The 16,317-nt window shown below is 43.8% G+C and overlaps 1 protein-coding gene across 2 annotated transcripts in view; it reads left to right on the forward strand.

Moving 5' to 3' along the window:
- Positions 1-16,317, forward strand: part of LOC138472928 (protein FRA10AC1 homolog) — a 735,805-nt gene that overhangs the window by 410,224 nt on the left and 309,264 nt on the right. For both annotated transcript variants that reach the window (XM_069611349.1, XM_069611350.1), the window contains exon 9: positions 8,242-8,355. In XM_069611349.1, coding sequence (XP_069467450.1) covers positions 8,242-8,355 — 114 coding nt within the window. The remainder of the gene's footprint in view (positions 1-8,241; positions 8,356-16,317) is intronic.

The raw sequence follows: 16,317 nt of genomic DNA on the forward strand, positions 1-16,317 counted from the left end.
CGTCCGCCTCCACTCCCCACCTCCTGCCGCGGACTGGTGCAGACTGGTACTCTGCTTGGTACTCCTGACACTTTTATTATTTTACATGGAGCCCAGAATCAGGCTGTGGGTGTTTTCCTTCATACTGAGCTCTCCCTGGCTACCCAGACTGCAGCAACTGAAAAGTAAACATTTTTACAACTACATAATGATAAAATATCGTTCAATGCCTTTCTTTCCCGTATGAAGCTTATTTCAAGGTCCAAAAAGGAGTTTGACATGGCTGTGTTTTGGCACCCCTGCTTTTCTCCCTGTATATTAACGGGTCATTGAAGATCTACTATCTGTACCAACTTAAGCACCAACCCTTGGAAAGGATAAATGTCCCATTCTATTTGCTGATGATGCAGTTTTCATATCCTTTACACCCGCAGGACTTAGGAAGCAGCTCAGAGTGTTTGAGGAGTTCTGTCATAGTAGAGTCATAAGGATTCATAAAAAAGAAAATGAAATATATTGCGCTTTTACCTACCTTTGAAAAAAATCCCAAGACTAAATGTATCAATTGAGGCACCCAGATTGAACAGGTCAGATGCTTTGGCTACCTGGGAGTCATATTTTCTTCCACTAGTAGTTGGATTGATCACATTGAAAATGCGAATATTGTTCGATCTAGGCCATCGTCTGTTATCCCTAAATTGGCATGGTGGCATGGTCACATGGACAAGGAGCATTGAGCCCCGCACATAATATATACAAAAAGAAAGCAAAGCAAACTGCAATTTATGGGGCAGAGGTATAAGGAGTTGGGGCCTGCCCATCGCTGTTGAAAACAGAAAAAATTGTCTCTAACTAAGAGTATGCCCACACCACCATTGTATCCGGAGACCGACTTAGAAAGCATATATCGGCAGGCTGCATTTTAAACCATTATTGTTTTTGGTTAGATCCTGGATGACTCCATTGCTGCAAAGTATAGAGAAGCCATCCAAGACCTTTTGGGACAGGATCGAGGGACCTATGTATCATGGCGCAAGACTGTCAGAAAGCTGGCATCTTATATGGGCAAAACATGTCTGGGGTGGCTTGTCTCTTGCAGAAGGGATGTGACCTAGCAGTTTGGGTTGGACTGCCCCTTTGTTGGTGGGACCAAGCCTGATTTGCATATGGTCTTTCCCCTTTCTGTAATGGCTTGGCAGGCAAATAACTATGGTATGGAGGGTCGTCCAGAGCAATTGCCAGAGGTTTAAGATTCATTCTAAACCTTCCATCCATCGTCTTTGTTTTGCCTGGTCTTATATTGGCCACACTGAAGTCTGGCCTGACCTACATTTCCTAACCCTGGCTATAAAAGCATTGGTGAAAGTGGCATACACAGCAAGGGAGGAAGACTGCATTCTTTTTTTATTTATATATAACTTTATTTTAAGCCACAGCATGACAGTGTACAATGCCTCAATATAACATTACAATCTGTTAACACAGTATACATGAGCAAGGCACACACATAGAAGACAATGATATTCCAACATGGTACTGCAGTGAAGGGTCCAGTCGCTGCGGCATGCCTGGGCCTCCACACTAGGCCTCAGCCTGCACGTTATTACACATCAACAAGTAAGCTTGATAATAGACCCATATGTCCTTGGGATGATTTCCTACTGACTGGAGCGAATATACATCTTCATTATTGTTCACCCATGTTAGGTCTCGCTGCCAGTGTTTCATATTTGGAGATCTAGTACTTTTGCACTGTGGCAAGATGACTCTTTTGCCAGAAGGAAAGCAATATTCATGAATCTGTGCTTAATCCTTTCCATCTTGTCATAGCAGCCCAACAGGCACCACTGTGGCTCAACAGGCACCGTCGCCACCACCCTTACGACAACTCTGCACAGATTGAAGTCCAATACGTGATAAGTTTGGGGCCGTTCCAAAACAGATGGTAATGGTCTGGATCAGGGGACCTGCATCTGGGACAGCACCCCTCAGTGTCACTGTAGAGTTTGAACTTCATTGTGGGTGTAGTGCAGGTTACGCAATATTTTAAAATGTGTCAGGGTAGAAGGAGGGGACTGACGCACCAGTGGCATGGTTGTTGGCATAGAGTTTTATTGTTTCAAAATAAAGAGGAAACCTATATCTCCCTAACTATGAGTGGTTTCCCTGCTTCTACTAAGGAACTAAGAAATCTGGCAGAATGTCCAAGTAAATGAGAGTTCACCGTCTTGTGTCAAAATGCTTACCTTTATCCCTTACACTAACAACTGAACTAAAAGACTCTGTAGTATAGCTCAGTGGCTATGCGCTCGTCTTGGAAGCAAGGCGACGTAGAGCAACATAGGTTTGAATCCCAGGTCTGTGCTTAGAAACCTCTTCGGTATTAAGCACATTATGAATAAATAACCAAACATAATTAATTATAATTATAAAAAATTATAATCTTCTTGGTCCCCGAAGAATGACTCCCTTCTTCTGGACACTTGGGCATAGATCCAGTTGGCAGGTGAATACTGCGACTGTGAGAATGATTCCTTTCTCCAGGTCTCTGTGCCTTTCCAGGATGCAACACAAGGATGCAGATTGAGATGCTGTAAAATTCTCAGTTCAAACTCAAAAGTTCCGGCTCAAAAATCATTCCTTATTGCCCATAGTTTTTCTCACTGAGTTCCTAGAGAATGGGCATCATTACAAGGGTGGAGGTCGGGAAATAAGGGTGCCGATTGCAGTGTACCAGCACACTTTCCCGACTGCCACATTACACCTCTGCAGGCGGGGGGTGTTGCGCCAGACAGGTCTGACCTGCCGGGCATAACGGCACCCACCCGCAGAATATTCACAGAAGCACCGGCACCGTTAGTAACGGTGCCAGTGCTTCCGTGTCCTCATTCCCCGTATGGGACTCTATAGGAATGGGGACTTACACTTTCAGGCGGTGGAAACAGTGCTATGAGTCCGGCAGCGCCGGCTGGTTACTGCTGGACTTGTAATGAGACCCAATGTCTCCACCAGGTAGCTTGTTCTCAACACTTTCACAGTGCCAGGGGAGAAGTGCCAGGAGATTAGTGCCAGGGGAATGACTCCCTTCTGCTGGCCTTCTTTTTTGGTTTCACGGTACACAACACCAGGGGGTATGGCTTCCTTCCCCTGATCTTTCTTGGCTTCATGGTACACAACATCAGGGGGATATGGCTTCCTTCCCCTGATCTCACTTGGCTTGCAGTTTCACTTTGGATGGGGGAATGGCCCTCTTTCTCTGGTCCTACCCAAGCTCTTTACCACAGTTCATGAAGGCTGGGGAATGATTCTTCCACAGACCCTTCGCAGGCTCTTTGTCACAGTTAACGAAGGTTGGGGGAATGACTCCCTTCCCCTTGTCAGTATTATATTTTGTAAGGTAGTCCTTTGCTTTGGGTGGCAAATCCCTCACTGGTGTCTCAATTCTTTGGGTGCGGGTCCCAGACCCGTATTTCTTTCTATCTCTGCTGTGAATAGACCCGGTTCACTATCCTGCCAAGCACTGCGAGGAAGAAGATGGTTTAAGAGATTCTTCTTTGTATGCAGGTTCCGGACCCATCTTTCCTCTTGTCAGGGTTTTGGGAGACCTAGTTCACTACGCTGCCAGCTAACACCATGAGGAAGATGGCTTAGGCGGCTGCTTGTTATGGGTTCTGGGTCTCATTCCCATCTTTAGTCTTCCATCCTTCAGGTGCCCCACCAACCCTCCCGGTGACCCAGAGCTCTGCAGGGTGCTTACCTGCATCCTCCAGTTAGTTGTGGGCTTCTCCACCTTCCCATTTGGGTCTCTCTTGGCTTCTCCAAGGTCTGCGGCGGCTCCACAGTGTTCCCCTTTTCCCGTGCTGCGCGTCTCCTGCAGACCACACGTACCAGCTTCCTCGATCGGCTGGCTGTCCGTTGCTTCTTCTCCTTTGCTGGTCCGTCCACGGCGGACCTTTCAGGGACACTTCTGCCTGCGGGTAAGCATCCCGGTCTCCGCTCTGCTGGCTTGTCTGGTCTGTGCGGCTTCGAATCTATCGGTTTCTTCAGGGCTGGTTTGACAACATTGGTTATCCCTCTTCTCTTTTAGTGACAGGTTGTTTCATACCTCCTCTGATGCAGCTAGAATGCTCGCTTTGGTTTTTCAGGGCCATCTGCAAGGCTCTGCGCCACTTCTTCGTCTTAGTACCAACTTGGAGATCTTCCAGTGGGTCAATTGGTTTCTCCTTTGTCTCAGTACTTATTGGCTCCTCTTCCTTTGTGGAGCCTACACTCTTCCCCATCCCAATACTTCCTATACTGATAGATCTACAAAAACATATAGGAATATGTGGGATAGTGTTGGTTTCATGGTGGTAGGAAGGTATGACAGGGTAAGGTGGGTTATGGGTATACCATGTTATCCCCAGGTCATCACTACTCCCATAGAGGGTTTCTCTCACCATGAGATCCACCCGCTGTGTACCACCTGCAAGGGGATTATCGGGTAGCAGCCTGGCCTCCCTGGCCTCATGGGAAGGGGCAGCCCCTAGGGAAGAAGAAACGACATCTAGGGATTCGTCACACAACCGAAATTTAGAACTGAACAACACTTCTTTAGTAAGCGTACATGCCCTTCGTCACATGTAATCGTCAAGCTCTGTGCCTAGGGCCATGGCCCATTTAGCACAGTGTCTCGAGAGAAGCTCCATAGTTTCATCCTGTATCAAGATCTAGAAAGTAGATACAAAGTGCCGACATGGTAAATATGAATACATACATTCAACACATTTATGCCCCGTGGGTTCGCTGTGGAAACCCAACCACTTGGTGCCAAGCAGTGATCTGACCTGCAAGTATTGGAAAACTGTGGTAGCGCCAGGCCCCAGTCCCCCCTGCTGTTCCAGTAATGTAATGAACTCACCATTTGGAAAAAGATCACGTAAGCCCCAACCGTGACCAAGCCCCAAAGAGGCCCTTATCCAGGCTTGGTTGTGCATCTAATATGCCCTATATGGGTGCCTTTTTGCTGTACGTATATGCAATACCTTGTCGCTTCATTATCCTACCCCAGGCTCCTAGAGTGTCAAAGGGACAAGGGTCAGCATACCCACTGCTAGTCATGGCCTCCCCAAGATGTATTGGCACCACTGCCTTCTCCTCAATCTTAACGTGTGGATGAGAGATGCTTAATGCCCCCAGAAGGAAATAAAATGTGCTTGCGCTGTTAGCTAATACAAACCCGAGACTTGGCTTGATCATATCTTTGATATGCATTTGTGTCCTGCCAGAGTGCAGTAGGCATTGGGTGATTAGGCAGTTCAATTTAGCAAAAATAGTTTCTCATTTTAACGGGAACATTGAGGAAATAAGTGTTTTGGTAGCACAAACATTTTTACCAATGCTGTTTTCCCTATTAGCAATATGGGCAATCTGTTCCACTTTACAATCTTAGTCTGGTGTAACTTCATGTATGCTGCGACATTACTCATGTACAATTGCTCGGCATCCCTGGATACTGCCACCCCCACATACTTGATCTCACGAGGCGACCACTTGAGAGTCACGCTCGTCTTGTGATGGGATGTACTGTCCGTAAGGGGAAATATATCTGATTTGGCCCCATTGATAACCAGCCCTGAGAGCTTACCAAAGTTTACAGCATCCAACGTTATCGGGTGGAGGATAGGTACCGGGTCTCTGACGAATATAAAAATATCATCCGCATTTAGTAAAACTATCTCAGGAGTTCCCTTCAGTCTAATCCCCCTTTGTGCATGTTTACTCCTTAACAAGTCTGCCAGTTGTTCTACTACTAGGGCGGAAATCCCTGCCTGGTGCCTTTACCCAAAGGCAGAGCTTGTGAAAGGCCCTGCCCTTGCTTGATCCTAGACATTGGTTGAATGTATAATAATTTAATAGAAGACTGTATATAAGGGCCAAGTGCATAGTACTCAAGTACATCTGCCAGGACACAGAGGCGAAAGCCTTCTCAGCATCCAGGGTGACAGTGCAGAGCCCATCTGAATGCTGCGCCTTACCATTAGGCAGCAGGTTAATAGCTAGCGTAATCTCATCTAGTAGCGTAATCTCCTCTAGTGTGAATGCCACAACTAACTTAGCCACTGCTTCCGGTGATAATAACTTGATTTGTCTGGCCTTTTTGCATACAACACTTTGTGGAAAAGCAGAAACGCGTCAGTTATGGCCTCACGATTTAAGCATATATCACCCAGATCAGTGTGCACCACTAGGGCTTCCATCCCTGCCACCTCACTTCTTATGAGTCTAGCTAATGGCCTGCCAGGTCTGTCTTTCTCCCCATACCTTCTGGCCTTAGCTGGTATAGAGAAATACTTTGCCTCTCTGTCCGTTATTAGGGAAGTAAACAATAAATCGTTATACCCAATTAATTGATTGCAGGAACATTTAAAAGCCAAAAGCCATGTCTTTCTTGCCATTCGAGGGATTTCTGATTGTTAACATTTGTTAGACAAGTCACATTTTGATCAATACAACTGAGGAATTGAATCCTCATAATCTGTGAACAACTAAAAAAAGTAAATACATCATTAGAATGGGAGTTGAAACATTGTATTATAAAATAATTAACATGGAGCACCTATGCTGGGAGTGATTAGAATTATATAGGCTCTATTGTCAATCTGAACAAAACGCTATTAAAGAACATTTTATTTTGCAGTAAACATTTAGTGGATGCCTCATCTAAACACTATTTCCATCCTCTAATTATCTTGTATCATTTTTCCTTCTGCTAATGGCCCACTATTGTATAATTCTACTCATATTTGAATTTTTCTGAATACGTTTTACCCTGGTGGATTAATCAGTCGTCGACAATATATCTTATTTGCTAAATTTCAGTCTTCATTTTTAAGTTTGTATTGTGTAAATGACTGTAGACAAGGCCATATATATGCTTTGAAATGTTTGGAGACTTGAGATGTAAAAATGGCTACATAGGTAGCAACGAGATATATGACGTGTTTTACCTATGTATTGACATTATATCGGCTGACTACAAAGATGTTGTTAAAAAGGTTCTGTAATACACTTCAGAGACTTCACATGAGTTGAGAGGTTTTATTCAGAAAAGATACATCCATGAGAACGGCCCAAAGCAGTGAACCACTGCTCTCCTTCAGCTCTCAACCTCCCCTGAAATCTGGAACCCTTATTGAGTCAACACAGCCAGGGGTCCCTTGTAACTAAAATACCCAATGCCATGAGTGACAACAATATTGCACAGGGAGATGAGATCTCAAGTTGGTACTAAGCACCTCCTAACAGATGTGTCTCTTTTTGTACCTTCCAAACTGTGATAAATATTTCTGAAAAAGTTCATATATTTTGCTTCTTCATAGAAATAAATAATGCATATTCTTCTTCATTGTAAAGGGAATAGCCATTGTTTCTGATGTTAATATGTAATATGAACTAGCTGTTAGTAAACTTGGCACTCAAAATCAAAAAAGGTGTCAGGTGGAAGCTTTTTGCCGATTAATCATATTTTGGTACCATTAACATTGTATGTAATCCCTCATTTAAAAAAAGAAAAAGGATGCAATCCTAGAAAGTGTATGTTATGTCACACAGGTATTCTGCCTATGTTTTTTAATGGGATTAGAATTTCCAAATTAATTTAATAACTGTTCGCCAGAGCTGACCAGTGCTTACATCCTAGCGCTTGCAGCATCAGCATTCTATATCAAAGGCAGAGTATTTTACAGGTACCATTGCACATGTGGTTCTGACTAAATAGGATTGAAAGCGGACTATTGTGATTGAGTCAAATATAGTGACCATGTTGAAATATGGCACAAATGAACTACCCTGTTGTGGGTGCGTGGATAAAGATAAAAAAACCTCACTTCCTTTTTAACGTCAGGCAAATAATAATAATGATCAATTAAGAGTTATCATGGATGTTCCTTATTGCCAATGATCTCTTTGATGTGTGATCAGCCAATTTAGAAAAAGTTACTCTTTCAAATATATTTGTCTCAATTTTGTTGATTGTTATACGTCAAGAAAGTTTAACGCTACTTGATTGCCGCATTTTCAAGGTGGTAAATCACAACTCAAAAGTCAGAAAATAAATTGTGCTTTATTCTTTGTGTGATAACATCTTTTCAAAGCTGTTTTCCAGTTATATATAAATTTCACCACTAAAATACTGTAGCTGTGTCTTATTTAATCTGATTACATAAAAAGCTGCTGTAATGCTGTGATAATATTGAAACTCTTATTTCAAATTGTGTTTAGGTCAGTTTTTTTGTGGGAACAAGCACTGCGATGAAAAAGAAGGACTGAAGAGCTGGGAGGTGAATTTTGGATATTTGGAGCATGGTGAAAAAAGGAATGCACTTGTTAAATTAAGTAAGTCAATTCATATTGCTTGGAAATATTATTTATGTTAAGTTTGACAGAAGAACAATTGAGGAAACATGTTGGGGGGGATCAATTTTGTTAGGGTGGGTCTTATGCACTTTGTGCAGAATGCATGCACAAAACATTTTACGCATGCCTTTTTTCGCACTGTGTGAGTTTAATGTATTTGTTTGCGAAAGTCGGCTATGGATCATAATGTCCAAATCTGCCACCACCATCCAGTCTGTCAAGCAAGTCTAACAGCATCTTCACTCAAATGCGGGCAGAGATGATTAGGATTAATTGGAATCTGCATGTGTTTGCCCTTGCAAAATATGCCGTCTGCTATGAACGGACATACCAGGTAACATTTACAATTTGTTTTGTCACAAGTGTAAATCTTAAATACCTGGGTGTGCTAGCGTTTCTGTGTTAGAAACGCACCCTGTGACAAAAAGTATCAAAATAGCACAGAGGAGGCTGCTTCGTAAGCAGTCCCCTCTGCGCTATTGACAGGCAGATCCAAAGTGATCCCCTTTGACTTTATCTGAATGACAGTCTGATGTGGTAGGTCAGGAGGAGGAGACAGACCAATGGGTGCCATGTTTCCACAAGGTGTATTATAAAATAATAAAGAAAACGCCTAACTTTTAAGGGTTTCCCTACCTAACGCAACTAAACTAGGCTGCTCGTCGTCAATCAGGAAGTCTGAAATCAAGAGTCTGCCTTCCGTTACAAAAAGCTATCCTGACCTGACCCTACCACTAGCACTAAACAAAAGAAAAGGTCCAGAAGAATGACTCCCTTCTCCTGGATTGCTTGATCAGCACAGTTCTCCTCAATAGGGGATCTTTAGATAGCCCCTTGCCACTTACTGTAGTAATTCGTCCAGTTCCTTCAAGGACTCCTCCAGGCCCTTCAGTATCAGTTCCTTTGGCTTCCCCCAGTTCTCACTGCACTTTCTTTACAATTCAACTGTGTCTTTGTAGAATACACTTGTCATTGCTCTCCCTCCTTTCTTTATTCCTCTTCTCATGGGCTCAGTCAGTTGTAGTCCTCCTATAACTCCTATTCCTTTTATCCACAGGATTTTCACTCTTCTTGTAAGTTTGCCACTCACTCGGACGTGTATGATTAATCTCATTATGATTCTTGTTCTCCGTATAAATTGGCCAGTCACTGGGACGAGTATGATTTGTCCCGTTCTGATTGTCACCCTTCTAATGAGTTGGCCACACACTGGGACAAGTATATTTGGTCCTGTTATTATTCTCACTCTACTTATTCTTGTTCTCTTTATATGTTTGCCATATGTTTGCCAGCCATTGAGACGAGTATGATTGGCCCCGTTATTAGTCTCACTCTTATCGGTTTGCCACACACTGGGACAAGTAGGATTTGCCCCATCCAGATTCTGACTCTTCTTATGAGTTTGCCACACACTGTGACGAGTATGAATATTCTGCTCTTTATGGTCGGCTTTGTGACCTTCGTAGGGATCACTGTCCCTCTTTAGAAGATTGCCTCTTCTCCCTGGGTCTCCCACTCTCCCCTTTGCTGGTGCTGCGTCACCAGTTCAGCATTCTTTCTTGCTCTGAATTCGCTACTTTTCAGGATGGGTTCTCCGATTTCTTCAATTTTCCCCACACACCATCTTTGGCGTCCCAACATGGCATCTGCTCTGTGAGTGTTCCTCTGTTCCTTTCCCTCTAGGCCACCACTTCTCGCATCAGGTTTCATGGGAAGTGTTTTAATTAGGCAGACCTCTTGGATCTGCTGCCGCTATGCTTCTCCAGAGCAATGCCAGTGGTTAAGATTAATTCTAAACCTTCCAGCCATCACCTTTTTGTTTTTGCTGTGTGCTTCTCCAGCGGCACGCCAGAGTTTGGGCTCTCTGCCACCCCTGGACGAAAATCCCTCCTGGGACTAGCAGTCTCTGCACACTCCTGCCGTCGTCTGCTTGCAGCGTAGTGTACCTCGGGCACTGCTTGTCTCGCCTGGTTTGCTCTTGTGCAAACCAGCATTCTCCCTGAGTCACTGGCTCTCCTCAGCCAGCCGGTTTGAAACTCCTGGGTATCTCGCTCTCTCTGTATCTGACTCCTCCCATTTTTATCACGCAAGGCTGGGACTTTCCAAGCCTGTCAACATAGTCTTCTTTGTGTTGGACCTGTGTGGTTTCTTCGTCACATTATTTGATAGACGGCCATTCTTCATTACTCCTGTGATCTTACTGTTCCCAGTACCACACTGGTCTCTTTCTTTAGTAATTACATTACAATAGTACATACAAGAGGAGTCTTGGTGTCTGTCATTTGCTAGAACTGGATTGGCTATGTGAGGGTAGAAAAAAGCGCATTCCTCATTGGAAAGGTCCTTATCCCAAATAATATAATATTAATAATAAAAAAGATGTATAAAGCACAACTAAGATCCGTAGGCACAGGAGGGTATTAGGAGAGGGGGGCCTTAGCAATGTAAAAGAACAGACCGATTAAAAGAGATAGGTTTCTAGTGCCTTACAAAGGGGAAGTTACTCCTCACTAACTCTTATGGGCAACGGGAGCCTGTTCCATAGAGTAGATGTCACTGTCCAAAGTAGGAGAGTCTCCCCCTGTGAGGTCCCGCTTACCGCCACCCTTAGGGGGGAATGATGCGTAGCAGGCTCACTTCCCTAGCCTTACAGGGAGGGGCTCCCGCTTGGGAAAAGTGATTGAATCTCTTGATTCATCGCGTAGACCATGAGGAGCTTTCTGTGGAATTCAATGAGCTCTCGTAGTAGATAGTAAGACAATCAGAATTGCCCTGGTACTGCTGCTAAAATGAAGGCATTTTCACCTTCACAAAAGTTGCTCACACAAGTGGGGCTAACTTATCTCATTATAGCTATGTTGGATTTTTGTTTAATGGATGCAGCATCTTTTTATTCCATGAACATCAGCTCCATTTCAGGGTCCTTCACATGGGTTTCTTGTAGCCTAGTGATATCAATGTTTTATTGTCCTAAACCATTGATATTTCAAGATAGAACTGACAGAAAATCTATTTTGCCTTTTGTCTATCAATACATTGTGAGTATATATATTTTTTGTTCGTCTTTTATTGTTGTCCCATTCCCTTGTGGAGCCATCTTAATATTTGTTTGAATGTTTTTGATTTCCCTCATTGTAGTTTACATGTGCCTATTCCTTTCTACCTCCACCCCATTCTTCAAGGAAACCACTTTGAGGACATTCCCACCTTTTGCTTTCCATAAATCACCCCTTACAGAACTAGGTGAATATTATTTGCAGCTAAAACTGACCCATGCATATGGTCGGACCACTACAGTGTGACCTTCCATATCTCTCCACGTACCCAAAAACCCAAACTTCCCAACCTCCCTATTAGAAAATCACTGAAGAATTATAAAAACATCAGCAAAGAGCATCTGATGCTATGTCTAGAAAAGAAAAAGGGAAAATGAGTGGAGAAAAAAGCCCACGCCGGAAAATAAAACACTTTGGAAAACCACTGAGAAAACCTATAAAGAAATAATTGAGGCAAAGAACTACTATGATGAACAGATTTCAGCGGCAGCTAATTCCACCAGCAAACTCTTCAATAAATTGAAATCTATTGATAAACCAAAAGGCATCACCCCATCTTCTCGTCCACCCAAGAAGAATGTGACGCAACCCAGATAGCATTTTTTAACAAAATCGATAATGCCAGGGTTATTATAGCCAAATCCCAAGGGGCCACCAAGTCACCCACTCAAGACGTACCAGAGGAACCTACCCACCAGACGGCCCAATTTAGGTCCAAGCCCATTACTGCCAATGAAATGGTAAAAGCCCTGGCATCCATGAAACCCATCACTTGCGCTGAAAACATACTCTCGGTAAACATCATCCTAGACCATTCTGACATCTTTGCACCAGCCTTAACCAAAGTGATAACACATCTTTCCGCGATCAAATTGTGCCTAAAAGTATAAAAAGGTTAACAGTCACTCCCCTTGTTCAAAAACCTAATCTAGACCAAAGGGACCCAAACAATCTAAGGCCCATAACCAACTGCAACTTTATACTTAAAATCATGGACAAGATTGCCACCACACAGCTCCAAGAACACGTAGAAAGCTCGGAACTCCTCCACCACCAACAGTCTGGTTTTCGACTAGCGCATAGCACAGAAACAGCTATGCTGAATCTACAGACTAAGAGGCTCAACATCATTGATTAGCAGAAAGCCGGCTTGCTCATACTCTTGGAACTGAGCGCTGCCTTCGACCTATTAGATCACAACTTACTCAAGACAGCTCTAAAAAAAAACGGCAAACTGGTCAGATGAAGCAATAAGCTGGATCATGTCTTTCCTACAAAACAGAACATCTAGAGTTCATTGGGGGACCCTATTCTCAATAGAAAAATAAATCGCCTGTGGAGTTCCACAAGGCTCCAGCATGTCCCCACTCCTGTTTAACATATACCTCAGGTTTCTCTTTATAGTTCTCGATAACATCAACATGTTCTTTACCAATTACGCTGACGACACTCAGCTGGTAATTGAATGAAGTGGAGACCATCAAAAGGGCAATGAAAACTAAGTTGAGTGTACAAAGGGGTAGAGCAATGGATGGACCAAAATTGGATGTGCCTAAATGGCAACAAAACAGAGCTTATGCTCTTTGGTACCAATTTAGTCAGATCTAAGCTCCATCCCACATCCAACACCTTCACCATCAAAAATATCCAAATTAAGGTCCTAAACAAGGTCAAAACCCTTGGGATGATGCTAGGATCATCTCTGGGATCAGATGCCCAAACCCTTTACGTTACAAAAAGTGCTCATACCACCTCTGTCTACTAAAAGCCATAAGACACTACCTTTCTGAGGAGAACAGTGCAACACAGTCGCAAGAGCTACCATCTTATCTCACTTAGACTATGGCAATGCCCTAATACTAGGTTCTAACAAAAATTGCTACCACAGCTACCAAGTTCTGCAAAACAATGCAGTGAGAATCATTAAGCAAAAAACTAGGAATCAACACATCAGCGAAGCCAGGAAAGAACTTCACTGGCTAAAAATTGAAGAGAGAGTCCAATTAAGTCCCTCACACTTACAGATAGATGTATTTTTGGTAAAGCCCCTTCATACCTGAAAACTAAAATCATTCCATACAAGCCCGCCAGAAAGCTAAGATCAGCCAAGCAAGGATTGATTGTGGTGGCTCCTTTCAGACGTAAAAACGGGGCAAGTAAATCCTTCCCTATAACTATAACTGTAGCAGGCCTATGGAATAACCTCCCTGGCCAGATAAGGATGGAAGCTAACTATTAACGCTTTCGCAAACAACTGAAAACCCACATCTTTAAGTAATATACACAATACAACCTGCCCACCTATTCTTGTAGATCTAATGTATCGTGCTACTTGTACTGTGTTTGTCGTTTGTCATTTGTCCTTTGTGTTCTTGTCTCTGCGCCCCGAAGCACAAGAGCTACCGGCGCAATACAAATAAATAAATAAATAAAATTCTGCAGGCAGTTCTATGATCTTGAACTTATGGACGAAGAGTTCTGTTCTGGAGCCTTATCTGAGGGATGAAGTGGTCTTTTTGTGAGGGACAACATTATTGTGATATGAAGGGGCCACGTTGGTGATACATTTGTGGATGATAATGAGAGTTTTAAATAGGATTCTAGCTCTGATGGGTAGCCAATGTACTTCTCTCCTGATGTAGGATATATGGTAATTTCTTTTGAGCCCGAAAGCTGCCCATAGGGCTTTGTTTTGTAACAGTTGCATTTTTGCAGGTTAGTGTTTGTGGTTCCTAGTAAGAGGATGTTGCAATAGTCCATTTTCAGTAGGATAGGGGCTCGAGCTAGGGTGGGTCAATTTTGTGGGGTAAGAAATTGGTGGCTGAGCGCAATATATTTGGCAGTGTAGGCGGTCGCCGAACCAGCCCACTGATATGTTTGCTCATCGTTAGGTTGGAGTCTATGGAGACGCCTAGGGTTTTGACCTGGTTGAGTACTGGGATGGGTGTGCCGTCGATGGTGATAGATTAAAAGTTGGCATGGAGTGTTTTTAGACAGGAGGGGGGACCTACATTGAGGACCTCAGTTTCATCATCGTTGAGACACAAACTGTTGGTGGCCATCCAATTTTGAATAATGGCATAAAAATCTTATTAATGTTGGCAGAGTCTTGTTCATAGTCTCCCGTGATGGGGATGAGGATTTGGGTGTCATCTGCAAAGTTAGTGTAGATGACACCCATGGCATCCCGGGCTGCAAAAAGTTATTTTGTATATGCAATGAAGAGGGTGGGAGAGAGGCATTATCCTTGGAGGCCCCCTAGAGGTACTGGGATGGGGTCGTCAGCTTCAGTATTGATGGAAACTCTTGAGGTTCGATCCGCTAAGAAAGACTTAACCCATAGAACGGCTTCTGTGGAGAAGTTGAAATTCTCTGCAAGGCCGTTGCATAGCTTGTCGTGGTCAACCAAGTCAAATGTGGCAGACAGATCGAGCAGGAGGAGGAGGATACACAGGTTCCATGTGTTAAAATCGCGGCAAAAATGGCAGTGAACACAAAATATCCCGGTAAAAAGACTGGTTTTGCCACCGCAATCCATGTAAAGGATGCAGGGGACACCCCCGCAACCCCCAGACCCATTATACCATTTAAGAGGAGCGGGGGCCACCCCCGCAACCCCTGCTCCCCTTAAATGGTGTAATGGGGTATACCTTTAACGGGTCATTTTTGCTGCGATTTATTTTGTTCAGTTGACATTTTTACCACGATTTTCACTGCATAACGATGCACATTTTCCCTGAATCTCTTATATTATCCATTTGGATTTTGAGATCTAATAAGGCTGTTTCTGTACTGCGCTTGGGACGGAAGCCAGATTGTCTGGCTCCTAGTGAGAGTTACTTGCTAGATATTCTTGGACTTGTATGTAGGCTATCTTGTCCACTATTTTCAGTAAGAAAGGAACTGTCGTGATGAGTCGGTAAATTGTGCCTATGGTGGAGCCTAATGAGGGTTTTTTAAGCTTCTTTAATGCCGGTGGACACAGAATTGGCATTGAATGAAGCAATAATGAAGTTGGTGGTGATGGGTACTAGAGTAGGAGCGCACAATTTGACTAGGCAGGTCAGGAAGCTGTTGCCTTTGAGTTTGGAAGGTTTCAATGTGGAGATAGTGTTCAGCACCTGGTCTTGGGAGACGTTGGTGAATCTGAATTGGGTGGCAGTTTTAGAGGCACAGACATCCTGCACAATGAAGGGCAGGTTTTTGCTGGCCAAGAGGTTTCTTTTGGTTTGCATTTCGTTTTGAAGTGTGAGGATTTTGGAGGCAAGTGCATTTTGAATAGTAGTGCACCATGCTTTGCTAGAATTGATGGGGGTGGTGGCAGGGATGGGGGCTTCCAATTCTCGAAGTATAAGGAACAGCTCCTTGGTGTTGGAGGAGGCATTATTCATGCAGGAATTCAGGGAGTTTGATTTATTTGCTATAAGTGCTGATTTGTAGGATTTTGTTTGCTATCAGAAGTAGGTTGGCTGAGTCGGGGCTTGGGGTCACATGCTCCAGTGTGAGTGCTCCAGCGCTTCTAGCAGTAGGACGGAGTATAAAAATAGAAGGACTGGGAGGAGCCACGAGAGCAAGTGGAGACCCGAGAGAAGGAAGAAGGATGACTGAGACACAGAGGCTGGAGTAAGCAGAAGCAGAGCGGTTCTGGAGTGGTAGGACTGCTCAACAAACCTGGAAGAAGAAACACTTGGCGCTGCAGCACACTGGAGAATGTGAGTGGGAAACATTGTGTTTCTCAGAGGAATATTTTGACTGCAGAGCCGCTGCAGACCACAGTACGACCACGAAGGTCAGAGAAGGCCCCTAGCAGACCGCAGGTGCCCGGGAAGACCTGAAACTATTGCATACCGGGAAAAAAAGCTACGCTGGATTTCAAAGCGACACT

The sequence above is a fragment of the Ambystoma mexicanum genome, chromosome 8 (assembly GCF_040938575.1).
Source record: "Ambystoma mexicanum isolate Mex_15411 chromosome 8, UKY_AmexF1_1, whole genome shotgun sequence".
Taxonomy (NCBI): domain Eukaryota; kingdom Metazoa; phylum Chordata; class Amphibia; order Caudata; family Ambystomatidae; genus Ambystoma; species Ambystoma mexicanum.